At 43.6% G+C, this 27566-nt stretch overlaps 1 protein-coding gene across 12 annotated transcripts in view; it reads right to left on the reverse strand.

Annotated features, from left to right (window-relative positions):
* Setd3 (SET domain containing 3) overlaps positions 1 to 27566 on the reverse strand; it is a 72915-nt gene that overhangs the window by 30632 nt on the left and 14717 nt on the right. For 7 of the 12 annotated variants that reach the window (XR_003950066.1, XR_003950065.1, NM_028262.3 and 4 more), the window contains 4 exons: positions 25911 to 26003; positions 23171 to 23319; positions 21214 to 21286; positions 20692 to 20948 (listed from right to left, as the gene is read on the reverse strand). Coding sequence is in view for 10 of the 12 variants with exons in the window: in NM_028262.3 (NP_082538.2) it covers positions 20692 to 20948; positions 21214 to 21286; positions 23171 to 23319; positions 25911 to 26003 (572 nt within the window). In the remaining 2 variants the exon portion in view is untranslated. The remainder of the gene's footprint in view (positions 1 to 20691; positions 20949 to 21213; positions 21287 to 23170; positions 23320 to 25910; positions 26004 to 27566) is intronic. The other 5 variants (NM_001364270.1, NM_001364269.1, XM_030246811.1 and 2 more) reach the window with 1 other exon arrangement.

Below are 27566 nucleotides of genomic sequence, written 5' to 3' on the forward strand. Positions count from 1 at the left end.
CTATACTCCTGGCCTAAAAAGAATATAAGATAATGTTGGCTTAAGCCTCTATAAAACATGAGATAATAAATGTGTTGTTTTAAGCCTCTAGAAAACAAATTTTTAAAAATTGTTAACTTCCAAGTACACATATCTAAGAAAATTCACACAAGCACATCACACTTTCTCAGTAAAGATGGTCTAGGATTTACCACAGTAAAGTGAAATCTCAGGGCTGCCCAACAACTGCAGGATTTTTCTCACTCCTTGTATGTCTGCTGCAGGCTGGTGAAACCCTGGCTCCCTCATTCCAACAAGGCACTTGGTATTTCTACTCCCTTTCTGCCTTTATGAAAGAGAACTGAGTATGTTCACAGGAAGAAAGAAGAAAGAAGAAAGATGTCTTTATAAGGGTATGTTCTGCTACAAGGAGCAAGGTGAAAGAAGATGACAAGCCTGATGAGGGCGCCTGGCTTTTCTTTGGCTGGCGGAGGCTGCTGTCTGTGCTGCTGGCGTGATGGTGGTTTCTGCCCATTTCTCTTTCCATTATGCTCCACTCTGACTCTCCTCACTACAAGGTTTCTACTTCAGTCCAAATGGGTGGCTCCTGGCCACATGCGCAGCCTTTAAAACACATGTTATGTGCTCTGGCCAGTGGCTATGCAGCACACTGATCTCTCTCTGCTGGACCAGAACCAGAACCAAACCCAATACAGGATCTGAACCGCATCCATCTCCAAACTTCCATATGAAACCAGGTTATCTGCAGACCTCCAGAGGCCCACCAAGTGCACTAAGGGTTTATCTTGGTCTTTGACGCCACACACCTGCTTTCATTCCTTGACAGGGATGAGAGCTGTGAAGTGGAAGGAAACAGCAAGATGCCCTAGAGCAGCTTTCTAGGTCTGTGGCCCAGGACACTGGCCTTTGGGTAACCCTCTGTGAACACACCGCAGACATAGGAAGGGAACCCAGGCCACTTACACTTGCTCGCATTGAGTCTAGGGACTGGGTCCTGTGCTAGCTGCAGCACGGAGAATGTTAAGACCATGGCATTAGAGTCCATGGGCACATTCGAGACCAAGGCTAGAGGAATGAACCCCATGCTAGGGTTCTGTCATCTTGAGGTTCTGACTCACCAAAACTCTGTCAAATACAAAAGATCCAACTCCTATTTTATTTATTTATTCATATTGGATATACATACACACAATACTTACAACCTAATCGTTGTTTTTAAAGTTCCATTTAAAGATGGAACTGTGTAGTTTGGTGGCAGAGTGCTTACCTACAGTGCATGAGGCAAGACTCTGGGTTTGCTTCTCAGCAGCCCCCTCACCACAAAAAGAGTTTCACTTAAAAAGGAGTGGGATCCTGGGTCAAAGTGCTTGCTGCCAAGCCTGACAACCTGAATTTAACCCCTAAGAATCCACATGGTGGAGAAGAAACCCACCTCCTACAAGCTGTCCTATAACCTCTGCATCCATGTCAGGCTACGCACACATGACAATATAAATGTAGACATTTGTTAAAAGGAAAAAGTTGAAAACAGTCTCTTACACCAAAAGTTATGCTGGCTTTCTCCGGAGTGTTTAATATGCCCTTAAAATGATGCAAATGCACTCAGCAGACAGTTACAGCATGGTACTTTCCCCAGAACCCATAATGCCTACTGTGCTGCCCAGTGTATTGCTTTAAGAACTAACCCTCACAAGGAGCTGAAGGGGTTTGCAGCCCTATAGGAGAAGCAATATAGGAGAGCTCCCAGGGACTAAACCACCAATCAAAGAAAACACATGATAGGACTTGTGTCTCTAGCTGCATATGTAGCAGAGGATGGCCTAGTTGGCCATCAGTGGGAGGAGAGGCCCTTGGTCTTGCGAAGATCATATGCCCCAGTACAGAGGAATGCCAGGGCCAGGAAGCAGGAGTGGGTGGGTTGGGGAGCAGGGGGAGGGGAAAGGGATAGGGGATTTTCAGAGAGGAAACTAGGGCAGGGGATAGCATTTGAAATGTAAATGAAGAAAATATCTAATAAAAAAAAAAGAGAGAGAGAGCCAGGGCATGGTGGCGCATGCCTTTAATTCCAGCACTAGGGAGGCAGAGGCAGGCAGATTTCTGAGTTCGAGGCCAGCCTGGTCTACAAAGTGAGTTCCAGGACAGCCGGGGCTACAGAGAAACCCTGTCTCGAAAAACCAAAAAGAAAAAAGAAAAAAGAAAAAAAGAGAAGAGAAGAGAAGAGAAGAGAAGAGAAGAGAAGAGAAGAGAAGAGAAGAGAAGAGAAGAGAAGAGAAGAGAAGAGAAAAAAGAACTAACTCCATCTGGGGACAGTACAGGGCAGAAGTGGCTTGAGCAGTCCTGGGTTTCACTATTATCCAAATCAGCTCTAACAGAAACTGTAAGGGGCACAAACAACATTTATCGTGTGCCAGAGGTGTTGGGCTCACAATTATGCTGAAGATTTTATAGGTGCTCAAGGGTTTAAATACCCCTGTGTGACCAGTACTATCACTAGCTCCATTTCATATAAACTGAGGCTTGGAGAAAGCTCCAGGCCTAGTAGGTGCAAGAGTCCCTAGGTTCCATCTGCCAGCCATGGTGCTTCATACACATGAACCTAACACAGAAAACACATGGCTAACCATCATTAGAAAAAGTCCACAGAGCCAGGCCCTATCATTTAGTGAAGTTTACACCACATAAAGTCTCAAACTTCTCAGGCAATCTTCTCAACATAAGTCAGTGTCTGTCAGCAACTGGATGAGGAACCAGACTAAGTTACCTGACAACCCCCACAGTGTATTCTAATTCCAAGCTCACATTCCTTGCATCCACAGCACTCACACAAGTTCAGAAGAATGCCAGAGACAGCAGCCGTACCCTACACAACAGCTTGTATTTGTGAGTTTTAAAACAAAACTTTGAGTCTAATAAACCCGTGTCAACTGATTTATTAAATTACCAAATCAATCTTCCAGGGGTCACCAACAGTAGGATAGTTATCATCCTATAATACACCCTAGACATGAGTCTCCTCATGTGACCACCCTACAGCTACTGGTTCTGACTTTAAAGTAAATTTTAGTAAATTTTAGCATTAAGACTCCTCTGAATCTCCTCGGGCTGTGCACGCAGAGGAAAGTGTCTCCTTACCATGGCCTGCTGAGCACCGGCTGCCACAAGGCTCATTACTTCTCCTCCCCCACCTAAGATTTTCCTGGGGAAGTTACCACAATCTGTATGACTAGACAGGCGATCTTATGACATACCTGACAGGTGGAAACACAACTGAACTACAATGATAAAAATGGAAGGACAAATTCCTCCCTATCCAGCAAGCACCCAGTCCCTCATCTCACTGTGTGCCAAGAACCAGATGGCAATTCTGATAAAAGCAGAGTTCACAGTCAAGTTGTTTCCTGAATTTACTCCTTTGTTCAGGAAAGCAGTCAGGATTTCAGTTTTCATTACAGTTGTAACCTTAAAGCAATTCTTAAAGATTCTATATGTGCATGAGTGCTTTGCCTGCCTGAAATCTGCTAGTGGTCAGACTGAAAAGGATACAGTATCTACCTTTTGTAAAAGCCAGGTCATGTTCACATACTGCCTTTAAACAACCAAACACCACCTCCACCTTAGTCCCATGTGTCACTATAACCCATAGAGGCTCTCCATCGTAAATAAAACCAAGTTTTGTCTTAAACTAAAGATTTGGGGCATACATGCTTGAGAGACCAAGAGTTCTCTCCAGAGACTGTAATACTTCTAAAAGCAAATGCAATAATAAACATAGCATCACATCTTCTCCTAGGCCTGAGCCCCAACTTCAGTCTGTTGGTATTGGGCCCAGATCAGCTTTTGTTGAAATGTAAGGTGTTGACAGCAGTCATGATTCAGCTGTGACAGTCAAAATGTCTCCACTACCCAAGGGGCAAACCCTCACAGTTGAGAATTTCTGACCTGGACCAAAAAAACAAAAAAACAAAAAACAAACAAACAAACAAAAAATCTTAAGATGAACACAAAAAGCACTATCTTAAAAATGAGACTGGTAACAGAGACATCCTTAAAATTAAGAATGTCTATTCACTGAAATATGGAATTTGAAAAGTGACTTCACAAGCTATAAACTAAAAGTCACAAACCCACATCCTCTGGACACAGATCCAGAAGAGAAAATCAGCCAATCGAGAATCAGCCCACGGCAGGTAGGCAGTTACTACTTCATGTGAAGACTTTCTGTCCTGAGTGGTAGAAAAGCTTGAGATAGACTTAATAATGAAGGTTACATACAGAACATTATGAAAGTAATTATTTAATGGTTATGTATATCTTACCATAATCATAAAAATAATATTACATAACTCTCTAAAGTATAATATCTCAAAAAGTATTTTTAAATTATGCAAAATACTTAATTTTATACTGATTTACAGAATGTGTTTCAGATATATACTGTGTTTATAGGATGAATTTAGGATCTATGGGGTTGAATAAAACATGTATTTAAATGAGCAAAAGACTGAACAGCTCGTGACAAAGAATGTCCACGGAGCTGGTAAGCAAATAGAAACATGCTTACCACCTTCAGTCATCAGTGTCAATCAGAACCACAAGAAGATAAAAAGGCACACCTGCCCCCACGTCCCAGAAGACAAGGTGCTGGTAAAGTATAACAAGGAGAAATGACTGCTGCTTAGAGTACAAACCAGCTAGGCACTTGGGAGTGACTGAGACTAAACGGGCAGCTCATCAAAGTCCCAGCAATCCGCCTCCCAAGACAATGTCCAGAAGAAGGGAAAGTGCACGTCGCAGGAAGACAGATCCAAGACTACGTATAACTGTGCCAGTAAGGCAGCCCAATGGGTAAAGCTTTGCTATGCAAGCTTGACGGTCTGAGTTCAACCCCACCAGCAACAGAGACAGAGATAGAACTGACTCCTTCCACATGCCCACGTGACACATGTGCTTGTGCATGAGTACACACGTGTATACACTCATGTTCACTGACACTCTCCCCTCCCCTCTCCCTTTCACACACGCGCGCGCTCTCTCTCCCTGTGTGTGTGTGTGTCTGTCTGTCTGTCTCGTCTGTGTCTGTCTGTCTCTGTCTGTCTGTCTGTCTCTGTGTCTGTCTCTCTCTCTGTGTCTGTCTGTCTGTCTGCCCGCCCCCCCCCCCCTCACTTGCTCTCTCGCTCTCTCTCTCACCTGCCCATGCTGGTTAATTTCTTTGTCCACTTGACTGGATGTAGAATCACTTAGGAGACACACCTCAGGAGGGTGTTTCTAGCAGTTTCACTAAGAAGGAAAGCCCCATCCAGAATGTGGGCTAGAGTCCTGTACTAAATCAAAAGAGGAGAGAGGGAGCCAAATATCAAGACTCCTCTCTGTCTTGGCCATTTAAGTTTAATAGTAAAAGACTGGTTAATGATAACAAGGCATCGTAAAACCTTCAGAAGGAAAGAATGTTTTGTGGACCATTTTTGTGTGTGTGTGTGTGTGTGGCAGTTTTAAGTTATTAGTTTTCAAAATCAGTACTTTTTAATGGAAACAACTTGACCAAATCTGTCACAGAATTTTGAGACCATTAAAACAAATTTAATGAGAAAAAAAAAGATTCCTCTGTGTCCTGACTATGGATGCCATGTGACCAGCCACAGGGTACATACAGTCTCTAAGGAGCTTTTTCACTTATTTGTCATAGCAATGAGAAAAGAAAATAATATATAGCCCAAGCCCAGCAGATAATCAAAGTCTCCGTGGACAGAAGAATGGAAGGAAAAGCAGGGTCTCTTCAAGCCTGGCATCACTTGTAATCCTAGCACTTGGGAGGCTGGGGCAAGAAAACTGACACTGTATTCAAGTAATGTCCATAGAAAAACAAATATAAGGCTACTTATAACAGGGCTGCACTGAGAGCTCCAGGCTAGCCTGAGCTACAAGGTGGGACCCTATCTCAGAAACAAGGATAGGGGACAAATTTATACAAAAAAAAAGCTTACAGAGCAATGAAAAGGGGCTAGCCTGTTGCCATATCCAGCAACATGGACAAATCCAAACATTACAGGGGGCAAGAGATACAAAAGAGTCCATGAGCTCACCCCTATTTACACAAGATTTGTAAGCAAGCTTCGGTGATAGTTAGACATGGATACTCCTTGAAAAGGGTGGGTGGCTACTGAGGAAAGGACACTGGAGAGCTGCCATATCATAACACTGGCTGTGATAGAGTCTACATTTCATTTAAAAAAAAAAAAGCTAAAAGCCAACAGGGAATTTCCCCAAGCTGTTCACTTTTGCTACAAGGGATTATAACTATCCCCTACCTCTTTTAAAGTTACATATTACATTAACAGTAGCTATTCTGAGAGTCAATGGAGTCTGTTCATTATTGATAGTCATTTATCAATGGTCATGCCTTCCTCTTTTTCTGTTATTTGCCATCTACACAGCCTGAATACACTGTAAACAACTCTTGCAGAAAGTTTACACTTTAGACTGTGAGTGCTCAGCTCTACCTGGGACAACATGCAGAAGAGGGGCAGAAAGAAGGGCTGAGTAGGAGGATAGAGAGGTGTGCCATGAAAGGCAGGACAGGACAGGACAGGACAGGACACAGCTTAGGCCCAACCTCTAGATGAAAAGCTATTGGCTTTCAGCTGATGACAGCTTGAGAAGCAGTCATTCTTCTTTGGGGCCGTGGCAACTGGGAGGTTGCCCATGCTGCAGGGATAGCTCAGACCCATGTGCAAACAGGCAGCAGTAACTGGACACAGCAGGATATAAAGAAATGATGAACCAACACCCCAAGATTCAAGACAAAGTGAGCTCAGCTGCTTGAACAGAGAAGGAAGTTAGAAGTGCTGGTAAGCATTACACACCACTAATTAGTAGGAACAAAGTCCTCAAACAGAGGACACTTTCACTGACTGTTCCTCACTTGCCAAGGGGGAGGAGTCTGATGAGCTCTTACAGTTATACACAGTGCAGACCCTGACACCTAGGTAAGTATGACCTTGTTAATGCTGTTCCCTCTTTTCTGCATCCCTCCTTCAATTCCTTGGCCTACTTCCCATCACAGGACACACTAGGTCAGTGAGAAACTGTACTTCTGTGTCTGATTCTCCGCTGCTGCTGCTCCTCTCCCTGACTGTAGCTGGACTCCGCTCTGGCTTTGTAATGCTGGACTGGATTTAACAGACAGCTCCTTTTGGACAGAAGCATAAGTCTCTCTGCAGAGCCAGCACCTGGCAAAGCTACTCACAGATGAGCAACACTTGTGGTGTTGGCTAGGAGGGGTGGGCCAAATCAGAAAGCCACTAGAGGGCAACCCATTCGAGAGGTCCCTCTCTGCCACAGAAGGCTACCACTTGACTTCTTCATAAAACCTTGTTTGCTTTCCCTTCATACAAAAGAAGATTGGGGGGCGGGGGGGTACTGGTTAGTTCATATTGTTGTCCCACCTATAGGGTTGCAGATCCCTTTAGCTCCTTGGGTACTTTCTCTAGCTCCTCCATTGGTGGCCCTGTGATCCATCCAATAGCTGACTGTGAGCATCCACTTCTGTGTTTGCTAGGCCCCGGCATAGTCTCACAAGAGATAGCTATATCTGGATCCTTTCAGCAAAATCTTGCTAGTGTATGCAATGGTGTCAGCGTTTGGAGGCTGATTATGGGATGGATCCCCGGGTATGGCTCGTGTCTCTAGCTGCATATGTATCATTGTCAGCCATCATTGGAAAGAGAGGCCCATTGGTCTTGCAAACTTTAAATGCCTCAGTACAGGTGAACGCCAGGGCCAAGAAGTGGGAATGGGTGGGTAGGGGAGTGGGGAGGAGGGTATGGGGGACTTTTGGGAGAGCATTGGAAATGTAAATGAAGAAAATACCTAAAAAAGAAAGAAAGAAAGAAAGAAAGAAAGAAAGAAAGAAAGAAAGAAAGGAAGGAAGGAAGGAAGGAAGGAAGACAGACAGACGTCAGAATCACTAAATACACAGGACTTTAATGTAATGAGGTAACTGCATGAGACAGACAGACAGTGACTACCCCTTCCTTATAGATCTTGTTCTGTTTTGGAGCCCTACTCTTAACATTTCTTCGTGACAGGGTTTCTCTGTAAAGCTCTGGCTGTCCTGGAACTCACTCTATAGACCAGGCTGGCCTCGAACTCAGAAATCTGCCTGCCTCTGCCTCCCAAGTGCTGGGATTAAAAGGTGTGCTCCACCACTGCCTGGCTCACTCCTTACATTTCAATACTGCAAGCCACACTCTGCCACTGCAGAATGAATCCACACAGTAACTGATCAAGGATCCGCCTTCAGGTGCCAGTAAACAACATCATACAGATCACAGAAGACGTGACCATTAATACAAAGCCAGTGTCCTTCTGGTTCAGGGGCCAGGGCCTGTGACTCACTTGAAACTTACAAAAAGACAGTAAGAGCAAGAATTTCAAGGCTGACAACAGCATTTCTGATGTAAATACTAGCAAATAAACAAATAGTGTATTAATCTTAAATGCCATCACAGCATTTATGGAAAAAAAAAAAAAAACCAAGACTGCCACAAACATTTTAGAACTCATTAGAATTGTCCTCAAGTCACTGGCACATAGAAGATGAAGTCTCCTCATTCTGACAGCTTTTCCTTCAAACATACTTGTATATGTCATCAAGATAAAGGCTGGGTGAGCACTTCCATTAAACCCTCATGTTCACAAACTTAAAATTTAACAATGACAATTTGCTCCTCATCTGATTTTTGCATACAAAGGGCATCTGCTTGAAACAATGCATTCTAAATCCAAATGCAATCCATAGGCAAAGCCCCACAGGCCGCTCGTGCTGCATCTTAGGCTCTACCAGAAGAGAAGAAGTTGGGAATTTAGAACCAATAATTTCTGTTTCAGACCTAGAAAGAACAAGACAAACTTGAAGCAATACATTATAGATGTCTTAAAATCCTCCTTGGTCCTCTCAAACTCATCATATTCAGTTTGTTACAGGAAACTGTCAGTTTTAACTGTAAAGATCTCTAAGATTTACCAGGAAAGATGGTCTTCTGGCTGGACTGTGTGTCACACACACACTCCCTCTGTGTGCAGACAATCTTTACCCAGCATGCCCTGGCCATATGTGACCAAGAGAACAAGAGGGCAATGACTTATCTCATTCAGCTGCAACACTAGTGATCAAGAATGGCAGGCCCCTGTCCATGATGCTCACACGCCAGAAGACACAGGTAACAAAGACAAAGGCAAATCTAGTGGTGCGGCTATAAAGAATTAAGCATCATAGAGTAGATAACAAGGAATCCGTCAGGAAAATACACTCAGAAAGACTCTCAGCTGAAACCAGAAGGTAAAGGAGTTGCTTTGGGAATTTGGGGAGGGCTCTTACAGCAGCAAAGGCTCATCTAGTCCTAGGGGCTCCGAGGGAAGGCCAGAGGACGGGGGGGGGGGGGGGGGTGAAGAGGGGAGGGACCAATAAGCACCACTGTGAAGCCTTGCTCTCCAGTTTACCCAAATATAAGGAGAGCTAGGATAATGAAAACACATCATTTATATTCCCAAATGGTCCTTTAGCTAGGGAGACATATCCTAGCTGGAAGGGTCGAGAGTCCGCCTGCATGCCCAAGGACAGAAAGGTGACTCTAAAGAAAGGACAACACTTCCCAATCTATGTGAAAAAGACCTTGGATCTGGAGAGAGCTCATCCACATCACCATGGAGTCATTGCTGGGGATTGGCTACAAATCCTGGAAACTCCAAAATGTGAACCCAAGATGCAGGCAAACATCCCCCATTTAAAAACACAAACAAAACCAGAATTAACAAGGCATGTTGGCGACATGATTAGAATGCCAACAGTTGAACAGCCAAGGCAGGAAGATAACATACATGGAGCTAGTATCAAGAGTCTGGGCCCGCTTGAGCTATTATAACAAGACGCTGTCTCAGAAAAGATGTAGTTCAGCAAAAAAACACTTGACTGAACACAGTCTGCCCTAGACCTTTGAAATCTGTGAAAAGCCCATCACACATATAATGTGAGCGGTGGCTTTGGCAATTCTGGAGTGAGTGGGGAGGTCAGCAGATGACTAAAAGTGCAGACTCTGGAGCCCTCCAAACTGAACTTGCAGTCAGAGCAGCAGGGCTGCATCTCAGTGGACCTGTCCTGCATCCTTAGGATCTATCCCAACACTCAGGTGCTTAGTGATGTCCATGTAATCACAGCTCTTAATGGGCTGCAGAACGCAGTGTCCACCAGTTTTATTTTACTTTGAATATTAGTTGTTTACTATTTCAACTATGATGTTAGTCAATAACTACCAAGCACTATCTCTGTGTCATTTCTAGTTATCTTCCTAACTGATAATGAAACAAAGTCCCTGCCCTCAGTGGATAGCCCTCTAGTTAAGAAGACAGATAGCAAGGAAACATGAAATCCTATCGGACACTAATTTACTTTAGGACATGGAACTCTGGGACAAACCTCTAAGACACTGGAGCAGCAGCTAAAACAGAAATGCCAATAAGCATCACACATGCTACCTCCCTTTCTCTAGAGTCCTAGTCCCTAGAGACCTGAGTCCTAGTACCAGGGATTTGTATATGTATTGCATCCATACAGGTGCTTCTGCTAACAGGAAAACATCTGAAAAAATACACACACGCGCGCACACACACACACACACACACACACACACACACACACCACTTTGTTACTTGTCTACTTCTAAGCTGAGTGATAAAGTCACAAGTTAAAATTCTAACAGGTCAGACAGGCAGAGACTAAAGAAGGGGAGGAAGGCAGGGTTCAGCATGAGGGACCAGGGGCAGGAATGCTACAGTGAACAAGGAAGACTGTACATGCTAGAATCTAAATCTGAAGAGCTTTCATAGAAGGACATGAGAACAGGCTACAATGTCCCAGGCTCACATGGACACACCACAAAATGTTGTCCTTTGCCCACTCTCAGCACCAATACTATACAAGGCATGGCTTTCCCTGAGACAGAAACATGGACACAGAGAAAAAAATGCCTTACAGAGGCCACTGGAACTAAAGGAAAAGAAAAATAGAAAAAACAAAGGGCACTAAATTCCCAGAAGATAAAGACTATATTTGAATTGTTATGGCATTATACAAACAAGTGGACAGAGTGAGAAACTCAGATTACATTTTAAAACAACAGAACCACAACCTTTATGAAGATAATTAGCATCAGATACACATTTAAATGAGTAATATGCAAATGTGGGAACCTCACAAAGAATAAAGGCACTGAACTCACATTAAAAGGATGAGATGGCTTCAGGAACAAGCAAGGACACGTAGACATTTTAAGATAGCCACCAGCTCCGACCAAGTCAGCAACAACACTGACACCTCTACAGAAGATACACCAGTCTGTGCTCCTTCTTGACATCTGGTTTATTTGCATGGTTTTGCACCGTGAATTGGCCAGGTAAGGATAACAATGAAGAGATGGTGCACTGCCAGCTTCTGCAGAACCCAGGGATAATGTAAAGAACTTATACCCTCCAAGGATGCATAAGTTCCAACTCTGACAGAGAGGTGGCTACAGGGCCAGACATTTTACTAGGGTGCTAACAGAATGCCCACTAAGCTCACAGAATGGCCTTGTATGCACATGACCCTCCCAGTCAATAGGGTACATCCAACTTTCTATACATGTAAAGAACTTTTATACAGACTACTCTCCTCTTAAACTACAACTTCTTGGTCCCAAAATTAAAACTACAAATAACCTTAAAACACAATGACTGGCTCTATGGTTAGAAGCTCAAGGCCTGGGCCCTACAGAACTACCCTAAACTCACTTCAAAAACTGCAGACATCGTTACACCTGGAAGCAGCTCTCACATCTTCCATTCCTCATGTGCACAATGGAGACAAATCCCTCCTCCTGGATCACTCACTGGAAAGGTCAAAGCACTCAGAAGAGAGCCAAGGAGGTCTGGTGTAGCGTGCTTATCTCACAAGCACTCCATCCCCAGTGCTGGCCAGGGAGGCCTGCTATGAAGCTTCTCCCTGTCTCCAGCCGGCAGTCACAAAGGCATGGTCATGAGCTCCTGCTGCTCTGCACAGCAGCTCTTTCTACACACCCTCACTCTTGTGCTTCTTCAGGACAGCCCTACAAGTTCTCTGCAAATGGATGTTGCTTACCTGAACAGAAAACGCCCCCAGCCAAGTCACGAGAACACTGTGAAAGCAGAAACTGTTACTGCTCTTCTATGCCTCCCGACTTCAGCTTGTGGCTCCCATAGCCGACCGTAAGAACCCAATGCTCACTCATCACTCATCTGATACCTGCAGTCACTAAACTGGCTTCAGCCACTTGGCCATTACCTCTGATTTTGTTCTTACAGCCTCACTTCTGCTGCTTATAGCCCTCACTTAGTAGCTGTAGCATTTCTTATAAAGTCAGCTAAGAGCAAAGCACAATGTTTAAGTTAGGATGGACAGAGGGCAGCACTAGAAAGTATTACCCACAGCTACTTCCCACTCTGATGCTAAAGAAACTCTATAAGTAATGTGTAATGCAAGAGTCAGTCATTTCAACAAATTCCTATTTAACATAATTCCATACATTTAGGTTATGGCAAGTGCTGCATAGGATTTTCTCCAAATACTTAAAACTAAAGGACAAATCAATTGTCATATGCAGAGCCATTTAAAACAATGCATCAAATCAATAGTAAGAGCGATGGATCATATAACCCAATCAAATTAAATAAGTATCCAGGAATCCTTGTTGATATGAACCACCGAATAAATCAATAAATGAGGAAGTAGGTACAACTATTCCTCAAAGTAAAATTTCAGTACCTACAGAAGAAAAAACAAAGCAGAAAACTTGCAGCTGGCACATGCCACAGTGATACATACCTCCTGCAGAGGGCAGATATGAGCACAAAAACTCGTCAATGAGAATAGGGGATTTGCTTACTATCAAAGCACCCAATTTATTGGAAAAAGCCATTAATAAAGCACATTAATTTATGTGTTCCCTGAGGAGGACAAACTTGTCATGTATGGGACTCTTGCCAAAAACATAATCTCAGCCTAAAGTGAAAAACTTTAGATAAATATTAAATGAGTGTTGTTTACAAAGTACCTGCCAAAGTATTCTGCAAAACAGTATCAGGTGACTGATCCCTTAGACAACGGCAAGGAAAGAAGAAGTGCGGGGAGGGAGAGTTCTGTGCCACCACTAACCTGGTTCCCATCTTACACTGCAGCTGCAGAAGCATCACACCAAGCCAGAGCACACGAAGTGCAGGTGAGCTCTACACCTTACAGTTGTAATTCCTCCATAACCGTAAAATCATTTCAAACTACAAGGAAACAACTGAGCAGGGTACAAGTTGACGTCTTTGCATTGTTACCAAAAATGCATAATCTCAACAAATGAATGATTTCTACCAAATACTCTCTGACAAGGTGCCAGGGTCACAAAAACTTTTGTGAAGTTAGGGGTGTGGTTCAATTGGGCTGGATACAATCCCTAGCAATGCACACGTGTGCACACACACATGAACACACATACCACAAATGCATATACTTCTTTAACCCCACCAGTAGCTATTTCTAAATGTAATACTTTACACTATCAGTTTAGTAAAATAGTTAAGTAGCTATAAGGGGTTAAATCCAAAGAGACAGATGGGGTAGCAATCACACAAAGAGCTGAAGCCAGAGAGGACTGGCTAGTTTACTCAGGATTAAAGACTAAAATTGGTTTCCAGGTAAAAGGAAAAGACCCAGGTAAAGTGGGAGAAACAGAATAATGGGACAAGCCCACACTGGCCAGGAGTGACTATCAGGAATATAACTGGGAAGCTATTTCTGCTACGAGAAGAGAGTGATAGGCATGGACAGCATATTCCAGCAGCCTGGGGAAGTGCACATACCATCTTGGTTAGGTTTTTACTCTAGTAATTAACACCACAACCAAAAACAACCTGAGGGAGGAAGGTGCTAATTTCACCTTAAGAGCTTATAGCCCATTACTAAAGGAAGCCAGGACAAGAACTCAGGGCAGGAACCTGGAGGCAGAAGCTGACACAGAGGTCATGGAGGGGTGCTGGTTTTTTAGCTTGCTCCCCATCACTTGCTCAGCCTACTTTCTTATAGAACCCAGGACCACCTAACCAGGGATGGCCCCACCCACAGTAAGCTGGGCCTGGCCACATCAACCACTAATTAAGAAAAACTCCCATAGACTTGCATATAGGCCATCTTATGGAGTCATTTTCTCAGTTATGATTCCCTCTTCCCAAAACACAACCAGCACACATACCTACATGTGTACCTATAAACAACTAGGACACTGGGTATACTGGTCCCCAAGTTCTAGAACACAGTAACCCTCCTCATCAAAGATTTTTCTTTCCACTATTTCAGCTAATTGTGGTCAACTGTAATACAAAAGTATTAAATGGAAAATACAAGAAATAATCTCCAACATTTAACTTGCATGCTCTTCTGAGGAATGTGATCAACTCCCGTGCTGTCCTTTGTGTTCTGCAGGGATATGACTCACCCTCTGTTTTGAGTGTCCATGCTGTATCTACCACTTCTTTAGTCACTTACCAGTGTCTACATAATGCAATACTTACATTCGCGTGACCTACATTTAGCTTAACAATGGCCCAAAAGCATTAGTAGTGATGCTATTTTACTATAGTATACTATTGTAATTACTATTTTATTAGTAGTTATTATCAATCTCTTATTTTACCTAATTTATAAAGTAAGTAAACACACATGTGCACACTTGTACACACACAGAGTTGGATACCACCTGCAGTTTCTGACCTCTCATCATGGACACTACAAGCTGGTATCAGGGTTTTTTCATCTAATTTAGTGCATGTTCCTGAAAGGCTGTGAGTTACGGGATCTGCCCAAGTGACAGCAGGCGCACATCTGCACTGCTATGTAACAGATCCAAGTCAAATGGCAGCAAATAAGACATACAACTGCCTGTGATCAGCCTCAACTGCCATGGCACACCAAGAACCAAAAATGGCATCTCTTTCTACCTCTTGTCAGGCAGGTGTAGCAGTAACTGAGACTACAACTGCTCAGCTCTTCTTCCACCATAGCCCTGGCAAGCTACGTAATTCAAGACTGTCATACTCTACTGTGAAGCAAGAGGCAGAAAAAAAAAAAGGAATTCACTATGAATGAATTCTCTTACTTTGTAACAAGATAAGTAATTAATACACAAATCATTTTCTCCACAGAGTAAATTCAGGTATCATGAAACACTTCACCTAAACTGGGAAATGAATGGACTTTAAGCTTATCCTATTAAATGTCAATCAGATTTTAAAGTCTAAACACAGGAAAATGTGTCTCTATGAAAATTCTCAGTCTCAACACAAGCTGATGCCCCATGTCACAGTACTTGATAAGGACTATCAGTTACATAACAGCCTATCCTCAGATCTGTTTCTTTTCCACTTTATCATTCAACTAAGAAGCCTAAAACCTAACTCCATTCGACTCACTTTCACAAGTCCATAGTTTCACATGTGACTGAAGGCGAAACCTACTTTTCCACTGATTTCTATCACAAACCTGGTTGCATACTCCCCTGCAGAAGTGTCACAAGGAGCTGACCTATGGTATATTCTGATAGGAACATTTTCATAGCCATAAAACTGCAAGTTATAAAAGCTAGGTCTGCTTTCCACCACTAGTCCTTTCTTCTCTGACTCCTGTTCACAAACCGATGGAAAATTTACCCTATTGAGAGGGCTTTCAACCCATAGAAGCCTTTCCTAGCATGTGGCTTAGTCAGTTTCTAAACTTAGCTCCTGAACTTGGAGGTGTTAAACCCAAACTGCAGTATAATGCTCCACCAGCAGGTGTTGCATCAGTGCCTGCCTGAGGCACCAAAAGGTCTCATGCTTAGACCTAAAGGACTGAGTGACTGCCATATCTTCCCAATATCTTAGGTAGACACTACCTCAGAATACTTTCTCAGGGAGCCAGCCTATTTTCAGGATCTCCCTGCTGCAGGCGCTGTTACTCTACTTCTCAATAAATTCTTGCTTGCCTGCCCTTCATTGAAAAAAGAGAAAAAAAAAAAAAAAGACAAGAAAAGACAAGACAAGACTAGACAAGACAAGACTAGACTAGACTACAGTGCAGGATCTGGAAGGACACCTGGAAGACCACACACCCAAGCCTCCAGTACACAGGGGAGGAAGAGCAGAGGCCTGGGAGGACTGCATTTTAAAACAAACTCTATAAAGCAAGCTAAAGTCAGTTCACTTGAACTAACAAAGTGCCCACACCAAGAAGCCCTTGACCAAAGCAATATGCTGGGAGAACACTGACTTAAGACAAGCAAAAGACAAAATACCAACATAGCATTAAACTAAAAGTGCAGTACAGAGAAATGTAAATCCTAAAGACATGTATGATTAGTAGAAGTTAGTCATAACGCACTTAGAATATAACACCGGAGAACAGTGTGACTCTCTAACAGACCTGCCAAGGACAGGAGCACACCACAAACACACTGACTCTGAGCCCTAACAAAGGAGCCAGCCTTCAATCTAGCACCCAGGAAGACGACTCTAAGTGGAAATAACAACAACTAGGAATGGAACATGGACACCCCTTACCTGTGCCCTGCAAAGATCTGAGGCAGAGCTCATATGTGTATTTGTCTGGGGAAGGGTTTTCATGTCCCTGGAGAAGATGAAGATCTTCAATGAAAAAGCAAAACACCAACACAAAACAGGAAAACACTCCCAAGGACAGATCACATGATGAAATGTTAACGAGGGTCTCCTCGCTCTTCCTGAGCACTGAGCCAGTGATGCTGCACTGAGCTGCTAGCTGCCTAACACCCAACTCCGAGAAGGCATGAGGAAGAGGGAAGGCACCACACAAACAGAATAGCAGCAGACAACAAAAACATCTGTATTTACTCTGATTTACTATTCAACACTTCCAGATGTGATGAGGATAACCTAAAACAAGAAAAACAGCTGGACTCAAAAGATGGTTTAACAAGTGTAATGGCTAATTTTGGCTGTCAACTTGACAACATCTGGAATTGACAGGGACCCAAGTTGTTGGTTACTCCTGTGAGAGAATTTTCTTAAACAGATCGTTTGAAAAAAGATCTACCAACGGTACTTTCTGGTGGTGGCTCACATAAAAAGACACGGGAGAAGGAAACTGTTTTCTACTTGCTTGCCCCCACTCTCACTAGCAAATTCATCCTCCTGTTGCTGCAGTTGATATTAAATCCAACTTCTTCAGGATTCTAACAGACAAGACCAGCAGCTCTCCATGAACCCTCAGAGACACCCAGCCTTGTGGACTGAACAACTACCTACCAGACTCTTGCTTTTTCTTTTCTATAGTATGACAGATATTAAACTCCTTGGTCCTCAGCCTGTAAGGTAGTCTAATAAATCCCTTTACTGTGTGTATCTGTTCATTCTATTAGTTCTGGACCTCTGGCTAATGCAGAACAACTGCTCCTTAAATTGGCCACTACACCTCTGCATAGCCCTGAGCTGCTGGTTGGGCTCCCAGGTTATGCCTCTTGTTCTAAGCTGCTTAGAGGTCCTTTTCTAACAGGCCAGGCGTTGTGGAGCACACCTTTAATCCACTCCAGAGGTGAGGGCAAACAAATCTCTGTGTGTTTGAGACCAACCTGGTCTACATAGCAAAATCCAGGTCAGCCATAGTGAGACCCTGTCTGAGAGAGAGAGAGAGAGAGAGAGAGAGAGAGAGAGAGAGAGAGAGAGAGAGAGAGAGAGAGAGAGAGAGAGAGAAAGAGAAAGAGAGAAAGAGAGAGAGAGAGAGAGAGGGGGACAGGGAGGGAGGGAGAAAAGACAATACTTTCTACAAAAGCTCATGATGTGTTTCCAACTTGAATAGTTCCCTCTGCTCCTCATCTTCATCCCTGTTAGTGACAGTCACACTTTCCTTGGAAAAAGAACCCCAGCAGTTAGCTAGGCTGGAGAACGGCATGCTTGTTATCCCTGCACTGAGGCAGGAACACTCAAGGCCATCCCAGTCTGCATAACAAATTCTAGGCCAGCCGGGAGTATATAGCAAAATCCTGTCTCAAAAAAAGAAAACAAAAAACAAAGACTGAGGAGGAGGAGGAGGAAAAGCATGGAGACAGCCTGCAAGTCAGTGCTTCTCACAGACAGCAGGCGCTCTGAGCTCTGAGGAAGAGAGGTTTTTCCACAGTGCCCACTTTGCAGTAAGCCATTTAGAATTATTTTAAACTACAGAAAACACTAAAACCTGCTTGAACTTTCAAGATTTAAGAGTTCCCAAGTCAACCACAGAACTGAGAGCTGGACAGTCCCCAGCCTGTGCCCTCCCACCCTGTGGCCTGCAGGAGGCTTTTCATTATCCTCGCCTACCTTGAAATTTGTAAGAGAAAATGTTGAAAAGACTGATGTAAAGTATCCCAACCCAGGGAGAAGCAAGTGAAACCCTTGAGAACCTGTGACAACAATAGCATTAAGATATTTTCTCTACAAAATATAGGGAAATACAGATTTTCTGAAATATAAGGGTTTTGTGACGACAATGATATGATATATATATGAATATAATTAATAAATGAAAACAAAATATATTAAGGTATCCTAAAAAAAAAAAAAAAGAACCTGTAACAACCAAGCAAGGCTGGCTGAAGCTGAAGGTCCGGACAGCGACAATTACACAATGGAGTATCTGCAGCCCAGGGCTTCATTCACACAGTTCACCTCCTTCTGCCCACCTTCCCCTGCAATTTTGGGCAGTACCTTCCCACCTTAGAGCCAAGGGAAGCACAGAAACTGTCTACTAAGGCACAGCACATTGCTAAGCAGTGGAGAGTGAGGTAGGTAAGCTCTGGCAAGTTGGCTTCAGAGCCCACCCTCAGTTACTACAAATTCCACTTGAACTGCAAGTGTGATGGAAACAGGTTTTCCAGGTTTGTCTTACTACAAAGCCTGTGTTCTTCCCACATGGCCACTGGGCTTTTACCTGGACAGATTATCCTCTACTCTTTCATTCTGCCTCAGAATCGTCCAGCTTATGGACCATCACTTAAATGCCCTTCCTAAAAAGGCCTCCCAGCTAACCCCACATAAGTGATAACAACCCATCACCTACATCACACACACGGGGACGGACAGGACGGACAGACAGACAGGCAGAGAGTCAGAGTGCTCTTAATGCCACAGCACTCATTACAATAAAATAAAATCAAAGCATAGCACTTCCAGAAGACAAAGGCCACACCAGACGTCAGATGTAGGACTCTAGGACATCATAAACAAAGACGCAAAGTTTTTTAATCTATCTCCATCAACAATTTTTTAAATTAGATAAGCCTGAAAGAAAACCTATGTATTACCATTCTTCATAATGTCCTAAACCTTGAGGTTAGAAAGGCAAAACAATTCCTATTTGAGTTCAGACTCCTCTGACTTTGAAACAGCTGGAGCATCTGGCAGGAGGGAAGAAGTATCCCTGCGAGGGACGCTCCTATACAATAGGTGAGCTGTAACGGCAGACAGGGAGCGGACAGTGGTGGGAAAGTGCTCGCCCAGCGAGCCAAAGGCCCTAGGCTCTATGCACACACATACAAATTAAGTCATCTTTACAACAATAAATGAATGAATAAGGTAATAAATAAAACTATTTCATTAAGCAGTAAAGTGAGATTACTACATTTCAAAAATGAAACAAAACACTGTAGGACAGATGATTTACAAAATAACCACATCAGCCCAATCCAGGCTGTCAAACTGCCCAAGAAAAGGAGCGAGCAGCTCCCATTCCTGCTCTTCACGGTCAGGTGCAGCAGGGCAGAGGCAGACCCAAGTACTGCAATGGGGAGTCTGGAGAAGACACCTCCTGCTCAGCTAAGGGGAGCTGCAGCACTGGCTCTGTCCCCTTAGAAAAGGGAAGATGAAAGCCCAAAACACACAAAGTCAAATCAACCCTCTAGAGATGTGTGTATGACACTTTCCCTTACAACTACCTAAAATATAATACGTAATAAACAGTAGTACACTTTGAAAAACATAAGCAAATCACCTTGCAGTTGACATAACTGTCAATTTTTTCAACTAATGAATATAGTAGAAATTAATTTTAACTTTTCCCAATTTCGGTTTCCTAATGTTTTTAAGTTTTAAATTTTTATTACATTTATTCATTTTCTCTATGAGTGTTTTGTCTGCATGTATGTCTGTGCACTGTACACATGCCTTGTACCCTAGGAAGTCAGAAAAGGGCACCCCCTGGACCTGGAATTTCATCACGCAAGTGCTGGGAATTGAACCCTGATCTTTTGCAGGAACAGCAAGGGCTCTTAACCTCTGAGCCATCTATTCAGCTCCTGAAAATCAACTCTAATTTTCCTAGAAACATCACACACAGGGAACCTTTTTATATTCGATAAAGTTCACAACTTGCAAAATCTTATACTCTCATTTTCAAAAAGCTCAGCAACTTTTGTCAGTGAGAGAGTACTTCTGCTTGTACTGATCCTGGATGCTGATGAAGCCAGATACATTGGAAACGATGTGTACTAGTTCTACAAAAGTGGAAAGAACAAAGGTGCCTGAGTACCCTCAAGCTTCAAAGGCAAGTGCTTGACCTGTAAGACACAGCATGCCGCTCCTCCCTGCCCTGCTCACCTGGATGACTTTATAGAAATAGGCGTACTGGCGTGCTGTGTTTTTATACTGGCTGAAGACATCATGGATGGCTTGTGTTGACTGAAGACAGCGTACTTCCTCTTCTTCGAAGTAGAGAGGGGTGTCATATTCACTGGGGAGGGTCTGAATGTATGGCTGCCAGAAAGAGTTGGGGCTGGCTCGCTCGCACAGCAGATGAAAGGCCAGTGCAATGTTTCCCATAGCTTGGAGAATTCGGTCTTGAGAATACAGGGGCCCTAAATCAACCCAGAAGTTAGCAGGGTAAGTGTCATGGACTCATTTAAAAGGCCACAACTCAAAACACGCTAAAATCACAGCACAAAATTCCAAGATCATATAATAGTTCATGTCACATGCATCTTTCTTTGGACATAAAATGGAAAACTTTATATGGATTTGAGGGACTATGTTATCAACTGAAAAAACAACCAAGCATGATCTTTTATCGTCAGAAATGAAATTTGTTTAACTTGTACACTGCCTTAAATAAATTATTCTTACCCAATACTGAATTCTTAGCAGATTCAACAGTCATTAGTAACTTTCGTGGAACCCATAAAAATAATTCTTCTGCCTAGAGAAAAAAAAAAAAGAAAGAAAACAGTAGAATCTCACAACATGCTACAATCATTTCAACTATATCTATCAGAGAGCCAACCACAAGGAAATACAATATAGCTTTATATCAGCACTTCTAAATACCAGGTATGGTTTAAATAGTCACATGTGAACTATAGTTAAAAGAGAATAAGCATAATCTAAAATTCTCTATCTGTGAGGAAAACTAGCAGCATACAGCCTTTATGCTGATAACATAGAACAAGACTGTCAGCTACTCTGAAGCAAGCAGAACATCTGGAGTAGAACATAAAAGCACGTGTTACTGTGTGCTATCCTTAGACTTCCAAGTTCTAAAACTGAGATAATCCCTACCTCTAACCCAAGGCCTCATGTGGTAAAAGTGAACTGCTTCTTCTACTGAGGCAATAAACCAGAGCAGAGCTACTGCTGCACAGGGATTCAAATCACAGCAGCAGCTACGGCACCAGCCCACAAACATCCTCAGCCTCACTAATCTGCTCCCAACGGACGAGCACATCTTTAGCTGTGTGACACTTCTTTTGGGGATGCTCATGTTTACCTCCTCTGCTTAGCCCATGCCTAGAGCTCTGTCATGTAGGACCATGCCAGGACCAGGTCAGGTGTGAAGTACGAAGAAGGCCCTCAGCAGAACCCCATGCACAGCACCTTAACCTTCCACCTTCCAGCCTCCAGACTGTGAAGACAGTGTTCCCAAGAAAAGCACCAGTAAGACCACAGCTAAGATATTGGGCAACACTGGCATGAATCAGGCTTCTCATCTGACACAAGAGAAAAGCCTGTGACATTCTGCCTCTGTTAGTGCCACTATTTGAATGCTTTTCTGCTTTGTCCCCCACAATAGATTATAAGTATCATACATGAAGAAGTCCTAGATTTTTCTATGAATCTGACACGATAATAAATGAATATTCCTCACACAGTAGGTACTCAACAGATGCCTAATATGCCAGAGTTGTGAGGACAACAGGTTAATGAGAGCTTGGTCAAAAAGTTATTGAAGGTCTGAGGAGACCGAACTAATATCCATTTCTTCTACTCAAGCTCTTCAGCAACTGAGATACGGGACTATAGTAAAGGGTCACTCAAAATATATCCTGCTGAGTTCCAGAAGGAGGCAGATGCTCACACCTAATCTCAGGCACACAGGGTCCCTCCAAGCCCTTATGTGAGCTTGCTCTGTAAGGCACGGGGCGAGAGTACAAAGCAGAATGAATATCCTGGGGCAACCAGCACCCACAGGCTAAGCTCAGTTCTTTCTCCCCACTGGCAAACAAGCTAAGTGACTAAATGACCCCTCCTCTTTAGGACAGTAGAACTAAGGAGCAGAGAAGTTGTCTGAAAAGTGTTTCTCTCCAGATGCCCAGTTCTCCTCTCCACTCCTACTGCAGCATTTCTGTAAGTAGCACTTTCAGCCACTAGGTTATCCAGAATAAGGGCCTACCTTCCAGCCTGCCTCCCCTCCTACATCCCTATCCATCAAAGGATTGGAGGTGTTCTCTCTCCCACCATTAAGTCCAGTTCCAGTTCCTTTTCTGTAGTAAGTCTCAAAATCCTACCAGGCACACTCTATAGTCTCCTCACAGAGGCCTGTAAAGGCCTTGCTCTAGGGCAAGGTTAATGACACAGCTCTCTAGGAGGATGAACTAGCAGAGCTCCCTAGAATGCTGTCAGACTGAGGCCCATGTGGTCAGATAAAGGCACTGCAGCCCACAAGGATGGAGAATGCTGCCTACATACCCACAAAGCTTTAGCTGGGCCTCAGAGGTCTCTGTCCCATACCTTGAGCTCAATCTCAAAACCATACAATGGTTCAAACACACTTAAACCCCCTTAGACCAACAGATAATAAACTCACCTTGATGTCTCTTGTTGCTCTCAAACCAAAGCCCTCTTCTTTGAAGTTAACCATTTCAAAACCCTCGACAGAAGCCCCGTTTTCAGAGGCCCATTTCATTAGATCAGGGAAGTAATCTTCTCTTTTCCCATCAAAAGTAACAGACAGACCTATATCATCCATGTTGGAAACAAGAGCTACTTTAGGACACATTTCATCACATGGCTCTAGAGCATAAAGGCAGAGCACAACTCACACTAGCCCTCATCTTAACACCCCTACCCTGAATAATCAAAATTAACCACCAGGTAGTCATGGTACATACCTGAGCAAGCTCCAGGAAAGGGGAATTAAAAACCCAAACTCTGCCAGCCAAAGCACTAGTCTGTTTTGAGACCATGTGACAAGAACATTGACCATGAAGTGCCTCGGCTACATAGTATCAATGGCAAAGGGAAAGAAGCCTTAGTTACCACAACTGTGGTTGGGATCTGCCACATGCCATCTCTCTCCTCACAATGTCCCCATCAAATAACATCAGCAGCTTGTCTCTGTGCACTGCTGGTTGGAAGAGAGGAGAATTTTCTGCAGGTCTGACACTAAACACAAAGATGCAGGGCTAACACAGGCAGTCTGTAAGTATGATCTGAGGATGTCCACACACAAAAAACACAAGTATAGCATGTGTTTAAAAGTCAGGCATGTGGCTGCAAAGATGGATCTGCAACTAAGAGCATTGGCTGCTCTCAAAAAGGACTCAGGCTTGATTCCCAGCACCCACATAGTAGGCCATAACTCTAGTCCCAGAGGATCTAACGCCCTCTTTTGGCCTCCACAAGCATCAGACATGCACATGATGTACTTACATGCATGTAAGCAAAACACTCAAACACACAAAGTAGTAAAGGATAACTATAGAAAAAATGTAAAGCATGACAGAAATTATGTAAACTTATGATTATATTTCTATTTATACTTATATGATATTCAGGTAGAATAGAAAAGTGTTCATAGTAAAGACAAAGACCTTTGAAAGCGCAGTGTACAGCTACAGCTCAATCTGGAATCTTTTATTTCTTAAACCAAATACAGAAATCAAAAGAAAGGTGGAGGGTGAGGATGATCGAGTAGAAGGAAGGAGGGGACCTGAGCCAATGTGAGTTCAGCAAGTGTACAATCTGGGTAGAGACTCTCATCCACTTTCTTTTCTAGACTTTCTATCAGGTTTAAAATAGTCACAAAGATGAAAAGTCATGCATTGGAGTAACTGTCCCATTACGATCAAGTGAGGAGCAAGAGGCATGCTACTATAATGAGGAGACAGGCACAGAACCTAACCCATTTCACCACCCTGTAAAGTTTCCTGACACACCTCTTTACCATGCCAGGCATGAACAGAAACTAAGGAAGACAAATGATTTGAGCTCAGTAAAGTTTAAAATGAAATTTCGTTCTGCTCATTCTGTAACTTTTGTGCAGCCTACTAACACTATCTAAGAAGGCAGACTCAGATAAGCAGAGATGTTTTTGGCAACTTGATGAGAGATAATTAACATCATCAAGTCCACATGAACTAATTGGAAACCTGCTCTCCTGGACTTGGAGTCCGAGGCCATCCACGCTATATACAGACTACACCATTTCAGGTGTCCAAAGAGAACAAGACGGCTACTTAAGGCAGCAGGTGGAAAGCGATCCCATTTGTTCAGACTATAAAGGGTCATCTTTGCAGCGTGTACTCCTCACTACTTTCTCTGCTACCTTCCATGTGGCTGTGCATGTTAATACTCTTTTTGTGCTCTACAGCTTTTTCAAACTGACAGTCCTTTTGCCAACCTGGCTAAGAATAATTAAGATGGCTACTGCATATGCCCCGTAAAAACACAGCTTAAGAAGTACAGTGCAGGGCCTAGAGAGATAGCTCAGCAGTTAAAAGCACAGGCTGCTCTTCTAGAGGACCCAGGCTCAATTAATTCCTAGCATCACATGGTGGAGCACAACAGTTTCTGGGCATCTGACTCCCTCTTCTGGCTTCCACAGGCACTGCATTGATGCACACACATGTAGGCAAAATACTCATAAGCATGAAATGAAAGCCAATCTCTAAGAGGTAGGGGCTGAAGAGACAGCTCAGCAGTTAGGTGCACTGGCTGCTCTTCCAGAGGTCCTGAGTTCAGTTCCCAGCAATCACATGGTGGCTCACAACTATTTGTAATAGGATTTGATGCCCTCTTCTGGTGTGTCTGAAGACAGCTACAGTGTACTCAAATACATAAAATAAATAAATCTTTAAAAAAAAAAAAAGGGAAGAAATGAAACGTAACTCTCTCTTAGTCAAGACGGGCTGGGGCTGGGTATGGTGGTGCATGACTGTAATCCCAACAACCAGAAAGGCTGACGGCTACACAGTAACACTGCCAGGAAGAAAAATGATGGGCTGGAGTCAATCCTAAACACCTGGTAAGACACTAACCAACACCACTTCACTGTCAAATAAACAGAGTTAACAAGGCCCATACATATGCCATACAATAAAGATAAATAAAAGTCATGTTATTTTATCCCATGTTATTTTATGGGCACGAATGTTGCCCCCTGGAGCTCAGCACTTATTCCTTTCACTCAAGTGGACAACAGTCCCTGTGGGACTCTGGGTGCTGCCTCATTTTTCTGTCACAGGCACTGTCACCTGAGGCTTACTACTCAGAACCCACTAGCCTATGCCCAGCTTCCTTCAGCAGCGTCATTCCAACAATTTTACCTTTTTGCTTCTTCCGTATTTTCTCAACCAGAGCCCGGATCTGCGTGTACTCTTCCCATTCTTTCCCTGGGCTGGGTGCAGGACTGCTACATTCTGTAAGGTAAAAGCCACTGCGTAAGAACTCCTCCTTCACTTTAACCTACTAGTCTACAAAACAAGGAAGGCTTCCATCTCGTTCCTGACGAATGTTCAAGGACAGAGCTACTCTAGCCATGTAAGTATATGTTCATGACCTAGAAAGCAAATGGATATACTCTGTACACTTTTCAAAGCATGCAAATGACCTGATACCCAAGGATACCCCTCCCCTAGCTTCAGCCCAGTGTCCCCATGTATGCTCCCACCCCTTCTAGTAACTCTCCTCAGAATTCATCTGCGACAGCTGAAATCTGAAAGCAAAGCTAAACTGAAAAGCATTTTCCCTGATTTCTTCTAGATGGCAAAGGTGCCTTTCTAGCTAAGTCCCAGAACAATGGCTCTCACCCGCTAAACTGAACATAAGGTCAATTAGTTGACAAACATTTCACATCCATGTGTATGTGCTACAAAAGACATTACACAGTCATGCTGGAAAAGAAGCTAAGAGACTTCTGAAGAAGCTGAACTGCAGAACCAACAACAACTAAGGGCCAGGGCTGGTCATTCTGGAACATACTGGCAGCCAGCCTCCTGGGAGCACGGCCTCATTAAGTATGACAATAGCTTAAAGACAGTCTCTTTCCCATACTCCTGCCAAACCCACTACTCCCCCCCACCCCCTCGGTCTCACTACAGAGGAGAGCATGTGGCAAATAATTTACATGATCTGGTGATGTGCTGACACCTAACTTTTCAGGTTAGCCAGTCTGATTTCATTCTTTCCCCACCAAGTGCTGACTGAGGCCCTGACAGGTGACAGCAAAGCAGGAGTGCGGGGTGAAAGCCATCTGTGTTCCAACAGGAGGGAAGGAAAACAGTGGCAGGATGCAGGGCGAACACAGCTCAAAGCACCCAGGGAGTGGCCTCACAGTGGCCTGACTACTGGCCACTTTCTATTTTTGAAGAAAAGCTCTATTTTTACTTGAGTTTTAGCTGACATATAACCTATGCATAAGGGGAAAGGGTCAACCTAAATATAAGGGCAGAAAAATCATGGCTATGCCCAGGTTATCAGCAGCACCAGTTTGAACCCACAACTCAAAATTATCAAAGTATTTTAGCTTTAAAAAGTGTGGGCAACAACATTTCACTTTAAACTAGGAACTCTCAGCCTTCGTGTGAACCAGAACCATTCTTTTGTGGTCACTGAGAATACAGGCGAGCTATTCTGTTCTAGGAGGAGGTATGATGGGCTTTCCTAGGGCTCCCAGCCACGACACATCTTCACATGCCACATCTCCTGTGGGACTTGTCAAGGGCTGGAGACAGTGACCTGTGTTTGCTAATGGACACTGAACCTCAGCACTTCATTCAAGGCCACACTGCTACAGAGCACTGGAGCCTGTCCCTGACCGTGGGTCTGGAAAGGACCATGCCCAACGGCTGACAGGTCCAGGCCCAAACAGGCACCCCCACTTTGCAGAGGGGCTGAGGTGAGGGAAGCTCTGCAATGTCCAGGTCCACGGCTTCTAAGAATGGCAGAGCACAAGCTGCTGTAAAGAAGGCCCTGTCCCAAGA

Source organism: Mus musculus, chromosome 12, assembly GCF_000001635.26.
Source record: "Mus musculus strain C57BL/6J chromosome 12, GRCm38.p6 C57BL/6J".
NCBI classification, from domain to species: domain Eukaryota; kingdom Metazoa; phylum Chordata; class Mammalia; order Rodentia; family Muridae; genus Mus; species Mus musculus.